Genomic DNA, 21,403 nt, shown 5'->3' on the forward strand with positions numbered 1-21,403 from the left:
CAGTGGTTGTCCAATACTTCCTTAGAATAAATTCCAGGAGTGGAAATGCTGGACTGAATGTTCCACACATGAAAGTTTTTGATCCGTATTACCCAGCTGCCATTCTGCAAGCTTTTACAAGTTTATATTCCCATGTAGAGTATTTGCATGCCTTTCCCCCCATACCCGTTTCAAAAGCAGCTTTTAAAAAAAAAATCTAAGTGATGTATATACCTAATTTTAAAGGTCAAATAACACAATGCTTTCAGGAGAGCAAAACCCCAAACTGCTTTTCCCCATCCCAATTCCCACTTCCCAGAAACCACCATTTTACATCCTTAGCCGTTTCATCTGTCTGCTTCTCTATCTCATAATACGCTTCTACTGCTCTTGCTTCATTCTGCTTTAAACTGTGGCGGACTCCGCTAGTTGCCCACCCTGATACCAATTTCTTCCTCGGCCTTCAGAGGTAGCTCAGAATTCCTGAGCCTTTCCAGTGTTCTGAAGCATTAAAATCTCCTGGTCACCACCTAGCTGCTGTTAGCTGTTCTGCTGTTTTTGGTTGTATTTGTTAAATACATTTTGTTTATTTATATATTTGTCTATCTGTTTATTTTTGGGTGCAGTGGGTCTTCCTTGCTGTGCACGGGCTTTCTCTATTTTCGGTGAGCGGGGGCTACTCTTCGTTGTGGCACGCAGGCTGCTTATTCCAGTGGCTTCTCTTGTTGCGTGCAGAATACAGGCTGTAGGCACGCGGGCTCAGTAGTTGTGGCTTGCGGGCTCTAGAGCACAGGCTCAGTAGTTGTGGCACATGGGCTTACTTGCTCCAGGGCCTGTGGGACCTTCCCGGACCGGGGCTGGAACTTCTGTTCCCTGCGTTGGCAGGCCGATTCTGAACCACTGACCCACCAGGGAAGGCCTGCTCTTCCACTTTTGTCAATATGAATTTATCATTTTTCTTTTCATTCCTTTACTGTCATTTAGTGGGGTTTTGTGGATGGCATGGAGATAAATGGGTGTATTTAGTCTACAATTTTCAACCTGAAATCCCAAGATCCCGTAGATTTTATTTCTTATTTTATTATTATGATTTTTTTTTTTTTTGGCCGCACCGCACAGCTTGCGGGCTCTCAGTTTTCTGACAAGGGATGGAACCCGTGCCCCCTGAAGTGGAAGCTCAGAATCCCAACCACCGGACCTCCAGGGAATTCCCGATAGTGTACATTTTAGAAAATTGAAAAGAAGCCCTGTGAAAACGATTAGAATATTATCCATTTTACAAAGGCTCTTCTGAAAACAGGATAACAGTTGGGACACGGGATGTACCTTAAACCACATGCCATCCCACCCTTTTATTTTTCGAAGGACGCAGCCGAGCGCCCCCTCGTGGAGTATGTTGCCCAAGCCAGTCTGACTTGTCCCTCGGGCCTCTTTGCCCTGGGCCCAGAGCTTCACCATCCTGGCGGTCCACCAAGGGACTCGGGGAGTTTCTAAAAATCCCATGCCCAGCACTCCACCCTGGGCCAATTAAATGATTCTCTCAGGGTGTGGGGATTGGGTATCAGCGTTGTTTAAGCTCTCAAGTGCAGGATCACTGTCCTAGGCCAAGAAACTCACTGATTTAGCCCACCGGTAACAGCACGGTAATATTTGGGCAATAAGACGTCCAGCCCGTGCCCTTGTTATGCAATTACTTTTGTGTGTTGTCCAGATTCGGAATGGTGTCTACTTTCATGCCTTAATTTCACAAGCCTGTATTCTGTTAATTTGATTAACAAAGAACACTTTATGCTAACTTTGCTGGCGGCGTTAATATCGCATTCCCCTGTGCCACACTCCTTTAGCAGAGGCATACGATTTAGCTTAGTCCTCACATCACATTTATACCCTCCAGTAAGTCCTCATGAGAGAGTGAAAACTGTCGAGTGATGCGGCCACTTTTCTCTCTCTGGATTTGTGCATTGTCGGAGTGCAGCAATGGCAGAGAATTTTATGCACTTAATGGCTATTATTGTGAATATAATGTGGATACTTCAGTCGTAGTCACCAAAATCTGCCATTATGATGAACTGATCTAATATCTCTATTTATTAAGTCACAGGCTGGGTTCCATCCCCCCCCACCCCACCTCCAGCATGATTGAGAACAGGCTTAATTCCTAGAGGGGTTCGTCAGCCTTGCTGCGTTTTAGCTCTGGCCTGCAGATAGCATAGTTATCACTCATCATGGTTATTAGAGGAAAATAAGATGGATCAATATATATCATCAGTAGTGGAGGAGGGGAAAATCCAACAGGTTTATAGTAAAGGATGTGCTGAGGGGACTTCCTCATGGTCACGCCCCAGTGGCTGTGTTTCAGAACACAAATTTTGGTCTGCGGTCATATTCTGGTCTGCCACTAGCCAAGTACCAAGTTAGGTAGTCTCTCTGAGCCTCTGTTTTTTTTCACCTGTGGAAGTGGGATAACGTGGTACCCTATACGGTGGTTTTCAAGGCTAAAGGTGAGGTTAAGTGTATTCGTACAGCACCTGGGATGAATGATAGCTATAGTTATTTGTTATTATTACTATTATTAAGATTTGGAGAGGGAGCATAAATCATATGACTCCCGAATAAAGCCGTCATGCCTTCCTGCTGCACAGCGAATAAAAGGCAGCCTCCTTCCCTGGGCTCTGTACGTGATCAGGTCCCTGCCTGCCTCTTGCCCAGCACGCCTCCTACCCCAAACTGTGTTTTGCCTGGCTGTTCCCTGAACTCAGCAAGCTCCTTTGCTGCCTTAGGGCCTTTGCATTTGCTGTTTCCTTTTTTTGGAAGGTTTTTTGCCAGATCTTGTGCAGCTAGGTTTTTTGTGGGACAGGTGGGTGTATATACTGTGTATTCTTCATTCAAATCAAGATACGGGATCTTTTGCCTTCCTGAGATTTAGGTCTCAGCTCAAACATCACCACCTGAAAGCAACCATCGCTGACGAAGTCCCCTTGCCGTGCCCTCTGGCACATCACCCTGCTTTATTTTCTCCAGAGCTCTCATCATGATCTCCAGTTACCTTGTGCACGGTTTATTTTTATGTCTGTCTACCCCCATCCCGCCCCACCCTCCTAGAGAAAGCACTGAGAGAGCAGCCACTTTACTGTTTAATTCTATATCCTCAGTACCTTGAACAGCATCTGGTGCACAGGAGACACTCAACAAATACTTGAATGAATAGTTGACGTAGAAGATGCAAAAGGAGGGGTGATGGTGACAGAAGCATGGCCAATGAGGGTGGGAGGAGGTGGGGAGGAGGACCACTTACTTCCAAGACAGGCGGGAAGGGGGAGGGATGAGGGGAAGCTGGAGACATTTTTATATGCAGCGCAGGGCTTCGAGAGGGCTGCTTCGGCTGACCGCTTAGACATTTTCACAAACGAAAGGGTGCAGTTACCTGCTGGGGGCTGAAGGGCAGCGGAAGAGAGGTCTGGCTTTTGAGGCTAGTAGAGGGTTTTGGAATAATTATACTAGCTGCCATTTAGTTAGCAGTTATGCACCAGGTACTGTTCCAAGCCCTTTAAACATATTAGCTCATTTCATCTCTTGACAATTCTATGAGGAAAGGTACTATCATTACTTCCATTTTAAGATCTGGAAATTGAGGTCCAGAGAAGTCAATTAACTTTTTCCCAAGGTCAGACATCTAAGATGTAGCAGAGCTGGGATTTGAACGCAGGCTGTCTGGCTGGTGGAGCCTGTGTGAAGAACCACTACAATTCCCTGCCTCCCTGGTCCCTGAGGTGCGGGTCTGTGAAGGGTCAGCTAGAGATGAAGAGGAGGACTGTGGAATGAATGGTACATGGCAGGCCCAGGGGCAGCCAGCCAGCCAGCATGCTGTGCCAGGAACCCAGGAATGGGAGCAAAGAGAGTGAATGGGTCGGGAGACGTGGGTGGTTGTGACTCAGGATTAAGCATGGCAAAGACGGAGGCTGAGGCATTCTGAAGTGCGTGAGGGAAGGGGTTTCTGGGGAGAGAAAACAGCATGTGCAAAGGCCCTGAGGTGGGAAAGAGCTTAGCTCATTGGGAGGAGTGAAATGACAGTGTCAGAGTACAGTCGCAGGGGGCGGGGGAGGGTGACTGGTAGGCATTCAAACAGTCCAACGTGGAGCCTAGGCATTGGTATTGTGTAAAGTACCCCAGGTTATGCAGCCAGAGTTGAGAACCACTGATTTAGACCTATTTCCAGGTGATACTAGTTTGGGGCTCACACTTTGAGAAACATGCTCTAGATGATTCTAATGAGTAGCCAAGGTTGAGAACCATTCACTGAACAGCACAGAGCCATGGCTTCAAAGTGTGACTGAGGAACAGGCAAGGCCCTGGTCTCCTCTCAGGGAACCGGGGCATGGGAGTAGCTTCCACAGGACCGAGGCGAGGGAGAAGGGAGCATTGGTTGGGAAAGAATGAACTTGGGTGAGGAGCAGCAAAGGTGGAAACTAAAGGGGGGCTTTATCCAAGGGGCAGGCGGAGGAAGAAGGGCTAGAAACCTGGCACTGAGGCCAGGGCACAGTGGTGCAGGAAGGAGCGAAAGGAGGCTGATGGGGAGATGGGGGGACAGGCAGAACTGCAGGTGGGGCTCCCGAGGTTCAAGGCTCACACCAGACAGCTGTTCCATGCTGGTGATGGCAGCTCATTATTCATCGTTTAGTTTACACTTCACCCCCCCTCTCCAAAAGATGGATGGCCAAACTCTGAAATACAGAAGTATGGAAGGTGACGCGATGGTGTGTGGTGGGGGAAGGGGGACAGGCTGAGCACGGGGTCAGAATTTACTGAGCTGACAAGGTTGTCAACATCAAGTGAGGTCCCGAAAGCCTAGGGCAGTGCGGCAGAGCCAGGGTCATATACTGTATGGTGCGGAGCTGGGGGGAGCGGGGACTGGTTAACATCTACCCAGCACCCACTACGTGCCCGATAGCGTGCTTGCACTTCCTTTCTTTCTCATTTAATAATGCAAGGCCTGGTGAGCCATGGGAAAGTTTGGATTTTCTTCTTAAATGCGCTGGGAAGTCACTGGAGGGTTTTTAAGAGGGAAGTGATGAGAGTGATGTAGTTAAGTCATATAAGATCAGTACTATGCCCACTCCATTTGATAGGCCAGGAAACTAGAAGTTAGCTAGTCCAGGATCATGCGTAAGGAGGCGGTGGCAGAACCCAGATTGAAACCACGCCCCCTCTAAGATAAAGCAATTCGGGCAAAATGTTAACAGTTGGTGAGCACAGGTAGGGGTCTAGGGTGTTCACTGTTCCCTTCTTTCAACTTTTCTATATGTTTGAAAAATTTTGTAAAAAAATTAGGAAAAAGAACCAGGTCTAACTCCAAAGCTGAAGCTCTTTTTTTCCCACTATGCCATGCCATGTCACTAACCTAAATGACATTAAGTCACTCATTGTCCCCTCTGAGCCTGACTTTGCCCATCAGAACGAGATTGGATCAGATCACCACCAAGGTTCTCTCCCTAACATTTCATGGTGATCTCGCCATGGCAGCATGTAGCTTTAGATCATTAGGCTACACAAAAGCCAGGTCTTCAACCTGCCCTGCGGTCAGGAAAGCCCTCACGGGTCTCCTGTAACAGCAGCCAGGGACGCGGTTTCTAACCTCTGGGAAGGCAGTCACTGAGGCTGCTCTGCCACACCGCCCGCTGCTGTGTACAAACTGCTGGCCGTCAGTCTCCGTCCACTGCGGGGGAATCACTCGCAAAAGGAAACACCTTCTTCTGCCAAGGCTTCGGGTGGGGCTAGAAAAACCGTTCACGACAACACTGAATCAGCACATGCACCAGGGTCAAGTTCACAGTCAAAGGGGCTGTAAGAGGCCCTGGTTGTCAAGCAGCCTCCAGCCGAGGCCTCTTCGGTCTCGAAGGGAAAGGAATCAGAACGCCCAAATCCATACTAGAGATCGGCGGTGGCAGGGGAATAAGCACCATGCTCCAATTAGGGATCTCCTCTTAAAGTCTCAGAGTTCAGATTAGAGCCAAAAAAGAAAAAGCACAATTAAATTTATGGACTTTGTCACCCCAAGAGGTAATATAAGTTCAAAACTGATTTTTCAAAAGTTGCAAAATGAATTACGTGAAAACGGGCTCTTTGGGAGGCATGTCTACACTACTGAGGCTATGTTGCCAAGGCCAACTGGGTTCTCCCAAAATGTGGACAGCGAAGTTTGTCAGATTCCTGGGGCTGGCGCGATCATGGATCTGACCCAGTGTGACATTTATGGGCATATTAAGAATCAACATCTTTTCTCCTAACAGTGTTATTTTGTTGCCTGAATCCCTAGGGTCAAAACAAGAATCCTTGGCTGGCCTCTGAAAGCACTGTGACTGCTTTATTAACCTCTGAAAATATGTGGCTTCTTCTCCTCTCCAAGGGCAAATATACTGAGAATTCTTACGATATTTCCCTGTAAGACAGGAAATGACAGTCCAGGCGTAGCGGTGGGGACTGCAGCAGTCAAGTGGGACCCAGTGACATAAGCCTCCCTCCTCAGTTCTTCCTAAGATCACACTTTGGTTTTTCACACAACATATATTTATTCAGAAAAAAAATTTGCAATAAATTATAATAAAAAAGATGACATGAAATACAGAATCCCACTAGCAGCTTTGCCTAGTGACCAAGACATTTGGGGGAAATACAACAAACAATTACAGAATAAGAATCAGGAAACAGTGAAAGGGAGACTAATAGCAACATCACCACGTGGGGTTGAACTGCTTCTTCCCTAAAAACGATAGATTCAGAGTCCTTCCCTACCAGCTGGATCTAAACTCCTTACTTCAGAGGCGCTAGGAAATAGTACATGAGGGGTACTCAGGAGTTAGAGGGTGGGGCTGGAGTAGGCACAGCAGGGAAGCAGATTTCTTATGTCTGCTCTATTTCTTGTCCCCCCTCCCTAGAGATTGTCTAAAACCCTCAACCCTGTGTACATCCCAGGACCAGAGCTGGAAGGAAGGTTGAGGCAGTAAAGCAACTGAGTGCATCTGCCTTCTGGAGAGTGAGCCGGATGCCGCACACAGCCCCACTAACCACATCCCTGACCACCTGAAGGCCCCAGGTGGCAGTAGCCTGGGAAATGGGTCTAGGACAGGCATTTCCCTTTGTGTTACGACCCTGCCCCCGCTTCTATCATCTGCCTCTCCAGCGATCCCTTTCTGGACTAGTGGAGATGACAACACTGTTCTTCTGCTCAGTCTGCCATTAACTAAGTTCAACACCCAGCCCCTGGCCTAACAGATCTGCAGCTATTTGGCAACCAATAACTTGACTCCTACTTCTGTAATTCCCAATCAGGAGAGGCTTTAGCCAGAATATCACAGGATACATACCTTTTCTTCCCCCAAAGGACTCAACACATAAGAGATGGGGGAATTGGAGAACCACTCATGGAGGTGCTTCCGCAGCTCTCTCCTTTGATGCTCTAGAAGAGTCAATGCCCAAGACCACACACAGAGCCTATACATGAGGCTCCTGGGATTTCATGTGAACATGTGACAATGAGTCAACTCAGGGTGGTTTTAATGAAAGAAAACCAGGAGGAAGCTAACTGCATCAGGCAGTTTTACAGTCAGTGGCTGGTGGCTGGTTTGCCAACCAACATAGATTACTTTTTTTAAAAAAGGGCTGCCCCGCAGGAGCTTGAGTAAATGACAAGCTCAGAAGGTTGTCTTGGGCGGGAGAGAAGGTGCTTGGTTCACCCTACTGCACAGTCTCTTTTACACAGCACTGGAGAAGGTGACTGGGAGCTAAGGGCAGCTGGTTGTAGAGCCCAGAATCAGTCCTGATGAGGGAGTGGGTGACATCTGCCCCTGGTACTTCAGAAGACCGGAGAGGGGGGTTCTAAGGGTTATCCTCAATGCCCCTGCTGGGGGAAGGAGCAGTTTCTACAGAGAGGCCCACTTGAGGTGCAGCCTCCCTTTTTGACTGTGGTACAAGTGCTGCTCTGGAGGTGGATTTCTAAGTGGGGGATGGGCCCCACAGACACCCAGGATTGGTTCACATGTAAAATTTGAATAAGAACCAAAATGGATGGTAGGAAGCAGGACCTGTTGAGCATGAATATTCTCACTCTTGAAACACTCAAAGTGCTTCCACTCTGACTGTGATTCTCTCACATCAGTGAGATGTCATCTCTAACAGTCCCTAACATTCTGCTACTAAGTGTGGTCTGAGACGAGAGAATATGGTTCCACCCATTGCAGATCCATAATAGGCCAATGTTAGAGAAATGTACAGATGCCATTGTAGTAGAGATGCACAAATGCATGTAACAACCACATGGAGATGGTTAACTCACTTTTGGAGACACCCAAGGAGTCACTAAGCTTCACCCAGACTTCTTTTGACATGATAGTATTAGCAGAGTAGAGAGCAAAGGGGGTGATACGGGGAGGGGGTGGGGCCAAAGTGCTTTAGACGAAGGACTACAGACAAGTCTGAGCTACAGCAAGTAGTGCTTGTAGGCCTAGAATGGGAACATCTCAGAGTTTAGGCCTCAGGTGCTAAGGACAATCATGACAGCTGGGCAGGAAGGCAACAAACACATCCCCAGGTAAAGGAGTGTAAATACAGATTTCTCTGCCTTACAAAGAGAGAACAGAAAAACACCAAAATATGGTAACTTTGGCTTGGCAATATAAGTCTAAAAGTATCTTGCTGCGTAGGGTATGGTAAAGGAGGGATTAGGAAACTCGCTTCCTTTCGCACTAGAAACAGAACTTTTTCATGCCAACAGCCTCAAAATTCTGCAACAGACCCTTCCTGTGGCATATCTTTTCAAATCATTCTGAAATACTTGGTGCCCAAGATCTTCCGCCTCTAGAATCTTGTAGAGTAGTAAGAGGAAAAGGCTTATTATTAGTCTTCATCACTCCCAAGCAGAAAACTCAGAAGGAACTGGGTAGCACGCTGGCGGTCACTTGGAGTCTGTCTTGCCATAAGGTTGGGTGGAGGCCTTAGGAGGAGGCTAGTGAAGAGAGTAGCTAGAGGGCGAGAGAAAGAAAAGGGGAAAACCCTTGGTCAGACACAACCTAAGCGAAGCCTCAGGGATGGGGGCTGGGGGGGCCAGGGGATGAGGGCAGTGGGAGGAAGTGACTGCCGCAGGCCTGGACACTAGGGAGGGAATACACGTGTGCACCGTACACGGACCGTCCTGACCAACGCCCCCGTGTGGCCATTCTTAGGAAGTGCTCTTACCGATCATGTTGGCGCTGACGTTGTTGTACTCAGTGAATTTTAACAGTTCTCGAAGGAATGCCATCAAGTAACGAAAAACATTTCTATGGCATCCTGGAAGCTGGGAAATCACCTGTTTTTTAAAAAAGGGGGTGGGCAGTGAGGATAACAGGTGGAGGAAGGGAGTAAGAAGAGCTCACAGCTGCCATAAAAGTAGTTTATAATCCAACCCTTACAGGACTCCTCCTTTATTTACTCATGACCAATATAGTACCTGTCAAATGATAACTCCTGAGGCAGAATGCTCATCCTGTTTGGCCCCTGTCCACTCAATAAGCAGGTCACGCAGTTACCACACATTCGCATGCACGCCCTGCCTCAGGAGCAGACGGGTGTTAGCCTGGTCTTTTCCCATCTCCCTAGGCAGGTGGCTGTGGTTTTCTCTGCAATGCCATTTAGCATGGGTGGCAGCACCTCCCGATACTCACTAGTCTGATTCAGAGGTATTCTCAGCTATTGTGCATCAAAATCATTTCAAGATTAAAAACAAACACCAAGAAGACAAAAAGAAAGGCTCACAAGTGTCACCCACCCTTCCTGGTCATGTCATCCAGAATCCCATGTACGATCTGTTTCACTAATCTTACCCCAGAGTAGAGGTATCCACCCTACTCAATAGGTCAACTGGAAAAGGGTGGCAAATATAATAGGAAATAACACAACCTAAAATTTAAGGGTCCCAACTCTCAATGCTGGTGCCCTGCCATGAACAACAGATCCAGACCCATCCTATCCATAGCTGGATGCCCAGCTGGTTTGGTAAAAATCAATGATTTCTCTGTGGGGGAACATGCCTCAAACACACTCTCAGAGCAATAAAATTCACCTGTCGGCAGATCCGGGGATCCTGAGCAGAGTCGAGGCATCGCTGATAGAGCTCATAACAGATGACAGGCTCTGGCAGGGCTTCCAGGAAAATGAGCAGCGCCTCAGCCACTGAGTGATTACTGCCAGCTGGATTGACTCCCGTCAAGGGAAAGAGGCTCCAAGGAAAAGGCCACACTTAGACCCGATTTTCTCCCTTCCTCAAGGTCCCTCAGGGATGGTTTCCTTCCTCTTATTCAGAGCACCCTGATCCTAATTGGGGTTTGATATTTTATTGGTCCAGGTATGCTGCAGCTGAGTTGTTACAGAATTGATCAAAGACTCTTGGGAGGTTTGGCCCAACTTGAAAGTCAAGGGAATGTGGCCTGTAGAATGACAGTTCACACTGGAAACTAGTCACCACCGTTTCCCATCCTCCTCCCTGTCCTGGTGACAGGAGTGATCATTGGCTTAAAGCAGAACAGCCCCATGGCTGTGGGTCCTATGTCCCATGCCAATTAAAAGTCGCCATTATCTAACCCTTGATTCCTTTTAGTAAGAGTCTGATAAGGAGAGAGGTCGAAAGTTCCTGAGAGGAATTAACTGTATAGTCAATGATTACCTTATAATAAAAGACAGCTACAAAGAAAATAAAGATGGAAAAAAAATCAAATGTAGGTGGGAAGAAGAGTTTGGGCAAGTACACATCCAGCTTCCTAAGCCTTTGTCGAAAAGGATACGGATTGTCTTGGGAATGCTGGTATCCAGACAATCAATGATCTGCTGTAACTCCTCCTGCATTCCAGGGGTTTGGAACAGGTCCTCCTACCAAAGAGGTCACAATGAATGGAACACAGCAAAATGATCAGCACTAAGGTTCTGACGATCACGCAGGGATCAGGAGAGCAGCAGGAAGCAAAGGGCAGGGTGAGGTGCATATTCATGATTAGGAACACGAATATGTTCCTAATATATAAAAGGTGTGACAACGGCCCCTTTTCCCTTTATCATCTCTATAATCCGTCTGAAATTTTATTTCAAACTAGAAAATTATCTTCAGAGGTTTCAGCCTGTACCTGATATGGCAGGGGACTAGAGGACTCCATGGGGAGACCAGGTGTTCCCACTTCTAGCCTCCTGACAAGTAGAAGGCAGAATCCAAACATGGAACCACATTCAAATACTGATACACAGAATGCTAGGGTAGGAGTAAAAGGGCATGTCCATACCAAACCTTGCCTTCAAGTTCTTTCACTTTTCCATAGGTAAGACAACATTATCTTTCAATTTAATCCCATTTTCTTTTTTGGAAGAATGGGTTAGGGGTGGCAGGTATTTTAGATAGGATTGAAAAGTGAGGACCAAATTAAAGAAATGGGCTTGAAGTTTGCTTTGGACTTTGAAATCTGCAATGCTTCCATGACAGCTAAAACAGGCGTTACAGATTCAGGTGCTCAGCAGTCCAGGGGAAAGCATGTGTAGCCAGGAGACAGGGGAGGAGTTCGGCCCTGCTCCGCCATTACTCTTATGCCGTGGTCTTAGGTAAATCACCTAGCTTGCATGCTTCAGCTCTCACATCTGTAAACGGGGATACTTCCATCTGCCCAGGCAACCTGATATGACAGTGCTGCTCTGCGGAGGTGGCTTGGGAAAGTTAAAAGCACTGTATATACTGACGTGAGGTATTATCATTTCCCACTGGACTCACACACCTTCCAAAGTTGCAGGGCAGGCCCGCTCTCACTCACCTGGTGACAGGCGTGTCTGAATAAGTGATCTACCAGGAGCCAGATCTCCTTGGGGACCTTAAGAGGTTTCTCACTGGCACCTTCATCCAAGGGAACCATCTGCAGCAGGGATTTCTCCTAATAGATAAAAAGGGGTGAGAATCAAAAGGGTCTCAATGAAAATTTCTATGTGTAACAATCTCCCTCAAATTCTGCTTATGTGGGTATGATCTGATCTTCACCTCTTAAGACTTTTCATTTTTTCTCACTGGGACACTCCTGGTCAGAAGGCACTCGATACGGATTCCCACAGTTAAATGATCTCCTTTTCTAGATGCTTCACTTAACCGTTAAGCATTCCACTTGGGTTTATTATGTTTATCACGTGCATGCATTGTGTGCTGTAAATCCTTTCAAGGGTGACACTGAGAACCAGCAATACAGTCACGGTAGAGCCCACACACCACCGGAGACTCATGGACCATTACATTACAATTGTCAACAGAGCACTTTGAGAGAGCAGCATCTACTTAGGTTTTTGTTGACTTTTTGTTGTTGTTGTTGTTGACTTTTAACTTATTCTTCTTTCAGGTCTTACCACAAATATCACAGTTTGCATTGTTGATTTAAATGACATTCTCTGGTCCTCAGGAATGAAAGACAATTCACATTAGACCTACATATATGAATATTTCAGGCTTGATAGAAGGTCTAATTTTTTTTTTTTGCAGTACGCGGGCCTCTCACTGCTGCGGCCTCTCCCGTTGCGGAGCCCAGGCTCCGGAAGCGCAGGCTCAGCGGTCATGGCTCACAGGCCCAGCCACTCCGCGGCATGTGGGATCTTCCCGGACCAGGGCACGAACCCATGTCCCCTGCATCGGCAGGCGGACTCTCAACCACTGCGCCACCAGGGAAGCCCAGAAGGTCTAATCTTAAGGCACTAAAACTCAAAGTCTTAAGATACAAAAATAGTAAACTGAATACAGCATACCAAGAGCCAGAAATACCACGAAAAGTCTAGGCTCTGAGTCCAGAAGTTATTCTTTATAGTAATAGCTCAGCAAAGAATTCTTGGGGCTTTGACTCCTTTCACCTAACTTTCTACCCTATGTTAGATTCTCCTGAAAGAATCTCAGAGGAAAACCCAGAAGTGACCTAAATTAGATCAGTAATTAAATCTGAACTTGAAAATGGGGAATAAATTCAATTATCTTATGTTTATATAGTCAAATATAAATTATACCGAAAAGATATCTGAAATAGCTTAAAAGGCATCTGAAGGCAGCCTTCATAAAAAATCTAGTGGAGAAAATGGTGACCAATTTTTGGCATCTTCCCCCTTCTACACCTCCGGCTTAAGGTCATATATATGTTCAAGTTTAGGAAATGCTGTACATTTGATCCACAACCCTTATTTAGCCATGTCACTTTAAGGGAGAGAAGAGAAGCATTTCATTACTTCCAGATAGTGTGCACACCAGAACAGAGCAGAGGGTTCTTCTTGACGTTCTGTTCTTCAATACACACTGGTGACCTTTTAAAGCCACTGTGCGCCTTTCTAAGGGAATAAGGAAGACAAGGCAGCATGACAGTTGGTTATCATTTAAAATCTATCTTCTTCACATTCGTTTTGCTTCCTTTCTTTCTTTCCGTGGGAATCTATCATTTGATATTCACGTTTCCTATAGTTGCCAGACCTTCTATCAGTGGCTCACCCACTAACTTCTTTCCAGTTGCAAGTATTAAATCCAGGCATCTAGATGATATCTGAGCCAAAACACTGTCCATAATGCACTCTGCTCACTTTCTGGACCAAGTGCAACACAAGTACAGATTCCTTAGCAGACACCTTCAAAGTTACCATATATAAATTATTCAGCACTGATTCATGTACTTTAAAAAAAATCTGACATCCAATTAGCACTCTTCCTGCACTAAGGCATTAAGGCAACACAAGGCACTGTTCAAGATGAAAAGACACATGGCCTGCTATTAACAGGGAAGGGCTGGGAAGCAGAGCCATCTCAATCCTTAGTGGTTTCAAAAGGTTAATAAAATGCCAGTAAGTTATATACACCATCCACTATCCATTTTCAAATTCACGTGTGATAATATGAAATGTCATACTTGTATCTCTGAAGTCTCGAGAAAGATTATGCACAAGAAACAATACTTTTTTCAAAAAGTCCACAAATTATCCTGAACTCTAATTTTCAAAGGGAAACCAGGCATGCTTTGTCTTCTTCTTTCAATGGGACACGTTTAGTGCCTGATAAGCTCACACTCTGTAACGTTAGTGCTATTAACTGAAGCACAAAAACAGTATACCATCTCCACCAACAAACTGCATTAAACTCCACCAGATGGGGAGGTCACGTTAGATACTGTGTGAAAGTACTTTAAGAATGTTTTTCAAGCCCACGTTTCTCTACCGGATGGCCCTGTGTGGAGCCAGGCACCCTCCAGCTTGAAGATGGGGAAGTGGCAAAGCACCGCATTAGGAGCGTTCACTCGGTTCCTTCACTGGGTATTCAGAAGACCCAGGTTCTAGTTCCCTCTGCCCCATACCCCTGATGTCAGGAGCAGTATAACTTCAGCGAGGTTTTTAACCTTCTTGGGCCTTGGTTGTCTATTAGAATGGAGAAGACACCTTACCCTGTCTGAAGGCAGGCAGCTCTACCAGACGATCCCTTATGATCTCATTCAGCTCTAGGATTCTAGTCTATGATCTGTTTCTTGATCGTACCTGTGTATTCTTTCAGTAATTAATCACTATTATCACTTCCCCCAAATCACTCTTAATGCAACAGAAATTCATTTCTGCTTTTACTATCATTGGAAATGGAAAATGGCAAACAGTACCCTCCTCCATCTCACAAGCTTTCACATACATCAAGACAGCTCTTTAGTTACTTCTTATTTCAAAAATACAAATCTGAAACCTTGAGTCCTATTACTTTTATGTACTGGGTCTCAATGACTTGACTGGTGCAGTAAAATAAATATCTTTCCTGTACTTCAGACACACTTAAAGACAGCTGGCAGGACTTTGGGGGATTCTCATGGAGTCAGAGGTGTCTGATATGGGAAAGCCTCGGGATAAATTCCAGGGACCATGGCTAAATGTTAATCAAGCACAGGGAAACACATAACCGCCAATGGATTGCATTACCTTTTCTAGGAAGCTGTCTTCTTCCTGAGAGCAGAGCAGGAAAAGAAAGTCATTGACAGATAGAAAATGATTAGAATTAATTTACAGAATTAGAAACAGATCAGTATTATTAGAATGCACTACCTCACTAGATACATTTTAAATTCTTCAAATAAATCATGATTGTTGAAAATGGAACACATTCTCATATGCAAAGTTCTCTATCATGCGTATTCAAATTTTGTGCAGTATATTGAGGCTATCGGTCAAGAGACATACATGTCCAGTCCTAGACTTTTGTGTCTTTTGGCAGCTGCCAGCTGAGCCAGCCAGACACCCACTGATATTTCCTTTTCCTGTGCTGCCTGGAGGCAGGCCCTGCCGCTATGCTGTGTGGCACCTCGCTCACCCTGACGCCACTTCAGTGGAAGAATTTGGCTGTGAGCCCGACAGCGGCCATTCAGGAGATGGTAAGCTAGCTTCTCTCCTCTCCACTGCCATGCCTCTCACCACCATAGCTAGCCTCCCAAGCAGTATCTCACACTCCTTTCCATCGCCCGGTACCCTCTCCCCTCCTCAAGGGCCCCTAAAGTCCTCAAATATGGAAGTCCCTCTGAAATGCAAATTCATTTCATTTCAGACCTTTGTGGACCATAAGATCCATCATTATCCCCTACTGGGTTTTCCTATAGAGTATAAGAGAAAAAAGAGAAGCAGGGGAGAGGGAAAAAGGTACCTTTTTAATCGCCTCTGTCTTTTGTGCTATTATTACAATGTAACAATGACAACAGCGACAGTGACTACTGCCACCACTTAGGAGGCATCTGCCATGTAGCAGTAACTGCAATGGGCTCTTATACAATGTCATTTAGTCTGCACATATGCACAAAGTAGCTATTATTGCCGTTTTACAGATGAGGAAACTGAGGCTCTGGGAGATTAAATCATTTGCCCACAGTCACACTATTAGGTATTAAGTGGCAGAATCAGGATTAGAACTCAGGTCTGACTGACTCCACAGTCATTACCACTATGCTCCCTTAGATAACTTGAAAAGGATAAACTGACTGTTCTTAGACAGAGAGGCAGGGGAAAGCTTGGAGAATGTATTCTACTCCCAGCAGGCTAAAGACAGTTATAAGGCAGCAGGGTTAGTGGAAAGAGTACAGGCATGGGTGTCAGACAGTCCCGGGTACAAATCTTCATGCTACCTCTTATTATTTTGTACAGACTGCAGGCAAGTTAGTAAACTTCATAGAGCCCCAGTTTCTTCATCTCTATAACAGGGATAATAACACTTACCTCACAGGGACACGGAAGCAGTCTAAAACACAGGGGGTGTGGGGCAGTGGTGACACAGTATGCCAGCAGCAGGCCTGGTCTCTCAAAGTTCCCTGCACCCCCCAGCAACTTCCAACCCCGCCATGGGCCGCCAAGAACTTGGATATAAATCCCACGTCTCGGTCTGAGAGTAAAAGGAAAAATCCTGATCTTACCTTCACAGATGTGCAGGAGGTTGGAGGTGGGGAAATATGTGTTCCCTGATACTCCAAGTAGTAATGCTGAATGTATTTGTCCCAAATGACTGTTATATATGCTGGGTAGGGTTTTTAGTATTATTAGGTACATTATGAATTAAACATGCTCTTGTAGGTTTACCTAGACTTTTGAATACCATATATAGAATGAAATAAAAATAATCAGAGTAACAGTGCTTTAAAAAGTATACAATATTCATAGTATTGTAATTATAACACTTCTTAATGTGGAAGTTAATTCTGAGTGCCAAACATCTAATTTAACTAAATTTTGGAGCATAACCTTTTTTAAAATTTAGAACTACTTATTAACAAAGAGAGACTCTGCTTGTCTGACAGACTTCTCTATTTTCCCTCCTATGAATATGTGCCACATGATATGATGAGTAAAACCAGGAGAGTTTTTATATACTAACCTGTCAAACCAAGCCCTCCAAAAGGTTTTCTTCGGGCATTGACTACCTACCAGTGCAAGGCATTGAGCTAAATGTCTTTGAGGGGTGGGGGGGTATGAAAAGTGAGGCTACAGAGAGGGGAAAGACACGGTCCCTGACTCGGGTTTACAACTGAATTGGGGTAAGGATTCCCAGAATTTATGGCCTGGCACTACTGTAATTCACCAATATGAGTTCTCAATAAATGGTTAAAACAAACAAACAAAAAACCAGGGGTTCAAAGGAAAGAGAGATGGCTTTCAACTGGGGCTGTCAGGGGACTTTTTCACAATGGTGATGTAACCTAACTAGCCCTTGAAAGATTCACAGGATTTAAAATGGCAGAAATGGGGTGGGGACATTACAAGTGGGAGGGGACAGAAATAAACAAAGTTGCAGAGAAGGTAAATCACAAGGTGAGATTAGGGAAGAGTTAGTCATCTGGTTCGTGGGGAGCAGGAGGGGATAATGAGAAAAATAGTAGGAAATAAATCTAAAAAGGTGTGTTGAAGTCAGACTTTGCTGGACCTTGAATGACAGGTAAAGCAATTTGGATCGTATTCAGCAGGCATGGGGGAGCCGCATGCCTAACTTTAAGCAAGGAAGTGATAGGCCCCAAAGCTGTATTACAGAAAGATCAGTCTGAAGAGGGATCAGCCCCGAAGAGGGAAAAGAGAAGGCTAGAGAAATAGAGGTGAAGGGAATCGTTAAAAGGCTATCGAGGTAGGTCAAGCAGGAGAGAGCAAGCACCTCAACTAATAATGGGAACATAATATTTTTTAAAAAAATGAATAGGGCTTCCCTGGTGGCGCAGTGGTTAAGAATCTGCCTGCCAATGCAGGAGAGACACGGGTTCAAGCCCTGGTCCAGGAAGATCCCACATGCCGCAGAGCAACTAAGCCCTCAACTAAGTTGTGCACCACAACTACTGAGCCTGCACTCTAGAGCCTGCGAGCCACAACTACTGAAGCCTGCATGCCTAGGGCCTATGCTCCGCTGCAAGAGAAGCCACCGCAATGAGAAGCTCGTGCACTGCAATGAAGAGTAGCCCCCTGCTTGCTGCAACTAGAGGAAGCCCACGTGCAGCAATGAAGACCCAACGCAGACAAAAATAAAATAAATACAATTAAAAATAATATAATAAAAAATTATTTTAAAAAATGAATGGATACAAGAGAAAACTCTGAAATCAAAAGGACTTTGATACTGGTGGAGGGGCAGCAGATTTACACTGAGAGTTTATTTCTCTGACTTCAGGCATAAAGTAGGTGTAAATTATATTTATTTCAAGTCTAGGTTCAACTCTGAAAATAGAAACACCACTTAGCTCCCACTAACAAAGAGCATTCTCTTAAGGGAGTCCTAAGGTTGCTGCTAATCACTTAGCTCAACTGACTTGCCCACTTTCTGCAAAAGGCTACGTGTTGATCACATTAAAAAAGGGAAAAGCGTTCAGGAGTCCCCAGCGGGGCAACACTGGCATACTACAAATGCACTGCAAATCACTCATCCCAGCATTCACCCTTAGAGGAATTTTCCCAGTAGTAAATGCAGCTAAAATCATGTAAAACGAGTCATTTAGAGGCAGATTCAAATTTAAAAATAAAAAGCAGAAAACTGAATGGATACTGAAGTTCTAGAAAGGATTCATTCATGTGAAATATAAAAAGAAACACAAACCATACACTTAACAGGATAAGAAATGGGTTGTTAGATCAGTAAGACAAAGTAAACACCTACTTGGAGAGATCACTGGGAACAAATTAATCACCAAGTTGTTATTCGTGTTATTTCAAATTTTTGATATTGTTCTCCTAATAGACATGTCCCCAAGCAAATACAGCTGATTCCCCCATCCCTCAACTTTTTTCACCTCTGTATTTACAAGCCAAACCTTTAACTGGTGGGTTCAAGCCTGGCCTCCTCTCTACTAGTCCAGTCTACATGCAAACCAGAATGTTCCTCCAAATATGTCCATTTACAGCCACATACAACTCATTAAAGACTTCCGGTGGATCTAGATGCCCTCTGGCTCCAGTATAAACTCATCTGTTGACTTTAAGACTCTCTATCCCCCGGAACTTCCCTGGTGGTCCAGTGGGTGAGACTCCACACCCCCAATGCAGGGGGCCTAGGTTCGATCCCTGGACAGGGAATTAGATCCCGCCTGCATGCCACAACTAAGAAGCCCACATGCCGCAAGTGAAGATCCCACGTGCCACAACTAAGACCCGGTGCAGCCAAAATAAATAAATAAATAATAAATACTAAAAAAAAAAAAAGAGCAAAAGTGTTAATTTAAAAAGAAAAAAAGGGACTTTCCTGGTGGCGCAGTGGTTAAGAATCCACCTGCCGACGCAGGGGACATGGGTTCGATCCCTGGTCCAGGAAGATCCCATATGCCACGGAGCAACTAAGCCCATGTGCCACAACTACAGAGCCTGTGCTCTAAAGCTCACTAGCCACAACTACTGGGCCTGCGCGCCACAACTACTGAAGCCTGCGCACCCTACAGCCCACGTGCCGCAACTACTGAGTCCATGCACCGCGACTACTGAAGCCCACACGCCTAGAGCCCGTGCTCCACAAGAGAAGCCACTGCAGTGAGAAGCCCGTGCACTGCAACGAAGAGTAGCCCCTGGTCACCACAACTAGAGAAAGCCCGTGTGCAGCAATGAAGACCCAATGCAGCCAAAAATAAAATATAATAAAATAAGTTTAAAAAATAACATAAAACTGGGCTTCCCTGGTGGCGCAGTGGTTGAGAGTCCGCCTGCCGATGCAGGGGACATGGGTTCGTGCCCCGGTCCGGGAAGATCCCACATGCCGCGGAGCGGCTGGGCCCGTGAGCCATGGCTGCTGAGCCTGCGCGTCCGGAGCCTGTGCTCCGCAACGGGAGAGGCCACAACAGTGAGAGGCCCATGTACCGCAAAAAAAAAAAAACAAAAAAAACAAAACAAAAACCAAACAAACAAAAAACCAAAAACATAAAACAGAGTAATAACATGTAAATATTAAAAAAAAAGACTCTCTATCCACTGCTCCCACCCTACTTAACCAGCTTCACACACCAAAACAGGCTGAATCTGAGACTGATTTTCACAGAGATTAGCTGGTCAATCAATAAGCTTTTATAGCATATAAGGGCTTGAGTAAACAGCACAGGAAAGGAATCTATTGTTGATACAAATTACAAGCTCCACAACTCTCATTCTAAGTGACTTTCCAAAATATTGACTTACTAAACACACTGGACATGAGCCAATAAAGGTAGTTAATGTTTAGATTATCTGTAACCAAACTCCCTACTAACCTCGATTTAGAATTTAGCCGTATTGTGCATACAAGTAAACTTTCTTAAATTATAAGAACCCACATAAACTCCATAATATTTTGCATCCAATGTATAATGAATAAATATTGACGATTATATGCTACTTAATATGCTAATTAATAAACCAGAAAAATCTATCTTAATTCTGGAAAAGAATAAAGATAATTACAAACAGATTCTCCTCTGTTTGCCACCTGTGCTAATCCCAACAGTTCTAGTAGCGGCAAAGTCACTATCAGGAAGAATGAAAAGGACTTATGCCAGTTACTTTATTCTGCATTTGGGGGGAAGAGCATGTGGCACAAGAATCTTTGTGAAAACAGTACAGGGAGAGTCAACACAGGCACTGAACTCATTTTTGGTTTCACTCAAATTTTAGAGTAAATAATACAAAAAAGGACAACAGGTATCATTATTAATAGTCTTGTCTCACGGGATTTGAAATATCATCTTGGGTCTTGGAACAAGCATGAATAAACAAACCTAAGAAAGCATTTCAGAAGGTCAAAATCAAGCCAAAACACAGTGGGAAGGTATTACAAATGGGGTACAGATAATCTTAGATTTCTTGTTTACTGCCCCACACTAATATGGATAATTTCCTCATCAATGAGATCCAGGAATTTATTAAATGCAACAGGCTGTGAAAAGAATCAGAACCCTAAATCCTACAAAATAAACGCTTTAACAGAATAAATGGTGACCACACACATACCATTTAAGAAGAACTCAGCAATTTTGTAATGAAAAATGATCTGGGTTCTATTTTTTAAAACTTTGAATCATGTGTGCACAAGAAGAAGAAAAAAGGCTTCCTATAGAGCCATTAACTCCACTAAAGATTTTGACTACTTCCTATTCATGGTCAAATGTGGTTGAATTACTTGATAATATTTTAAATAAAATAAACATTTTTAATGCTGGTTGAGTCTCCTTCTTGTCACTTTAATTAATATGGGACAATTGCAGTAAAGGGTAGTATAATGCGTCTGCCAATTCTGACCAAATAGTTCCAGTTTATAGGAAATAAGGTGGGAGGAGGGAGTACAAAAAGACAGGTTTAAAAATTACCAAGAGGAAACAATCAGACAAATTTAAGAAATGTCAGACCCCTGACTGGACAATTGCCCTGGACTCTTAAAAGGCAAAGTCATTAAAGAAAAAAGGAA

At 44.9% G+C, this 21,403-nt stretch overlaps 1 protein-coding gene across 2 annotated transcripts in view; it reads right to left on the reverse strand.

Moving 5' to 3' along the window:
- Positions 1-5,978: 5,978 nt before the first annotated feature.
- OCRL (OCRL inositol polyphosphate-5-phosphatase) overlaps positions 5,979-21,403 on the reverse strand; it is a 56,625-nt gene continuing 41,200 nt past the window's right edge. Inside the window, exons 19-24 of one of the 2 annotated variants that reach the window (XM_089904100.1) lie at positions 14,950-14,973; positions 11,799-11,915; positions 10,791-10,875; positions 10,073-10,200; positions 9,208-9,319; positions 5,979-8,993 (exon numbers count right to left, since the gene is read on the reverse strand). In XM_089904100.1, the coding sequence (XP_089760226.1) occupies positions 8,869-8,993; positions 9,208-9,319; positions 10,073-10,200; positions 10,791-10,875; positions 11,799-11,915; positions 14,950-14,973 (591 nt within the window). In that variant the 3' untranslated portion in view covers positions 5,979-8,868. The remainder of the gene's footprint in view (positions 8,994-9,207; positions 9,320-10,072; positions 10,201-10,790; positions 10,876-11,798; positions 11,916-14,949; positions 14,974-21,403) is intronic. The other variant, XM_022561516.3, reaches the window with a different exon arrangement.

This window comes from Delphinapterus leucas, chromosome X (genome assembly GCF_059928025.1).
Source record: "Delphinapterus leucas isolate spDelLeu-1000000601 "Yukka" chromosome X, BTC_Dleu_Yukka2, whole genome shotgun sequence".
In the NCBI taxonomy this organism is placed as follows: domain Eukaryota; kingdom Metazoa; phylum Chordata; class Mammalia; order Artiodactyla; family Monodontidae; genus Delphinapterus; species Delphinapterus leucas.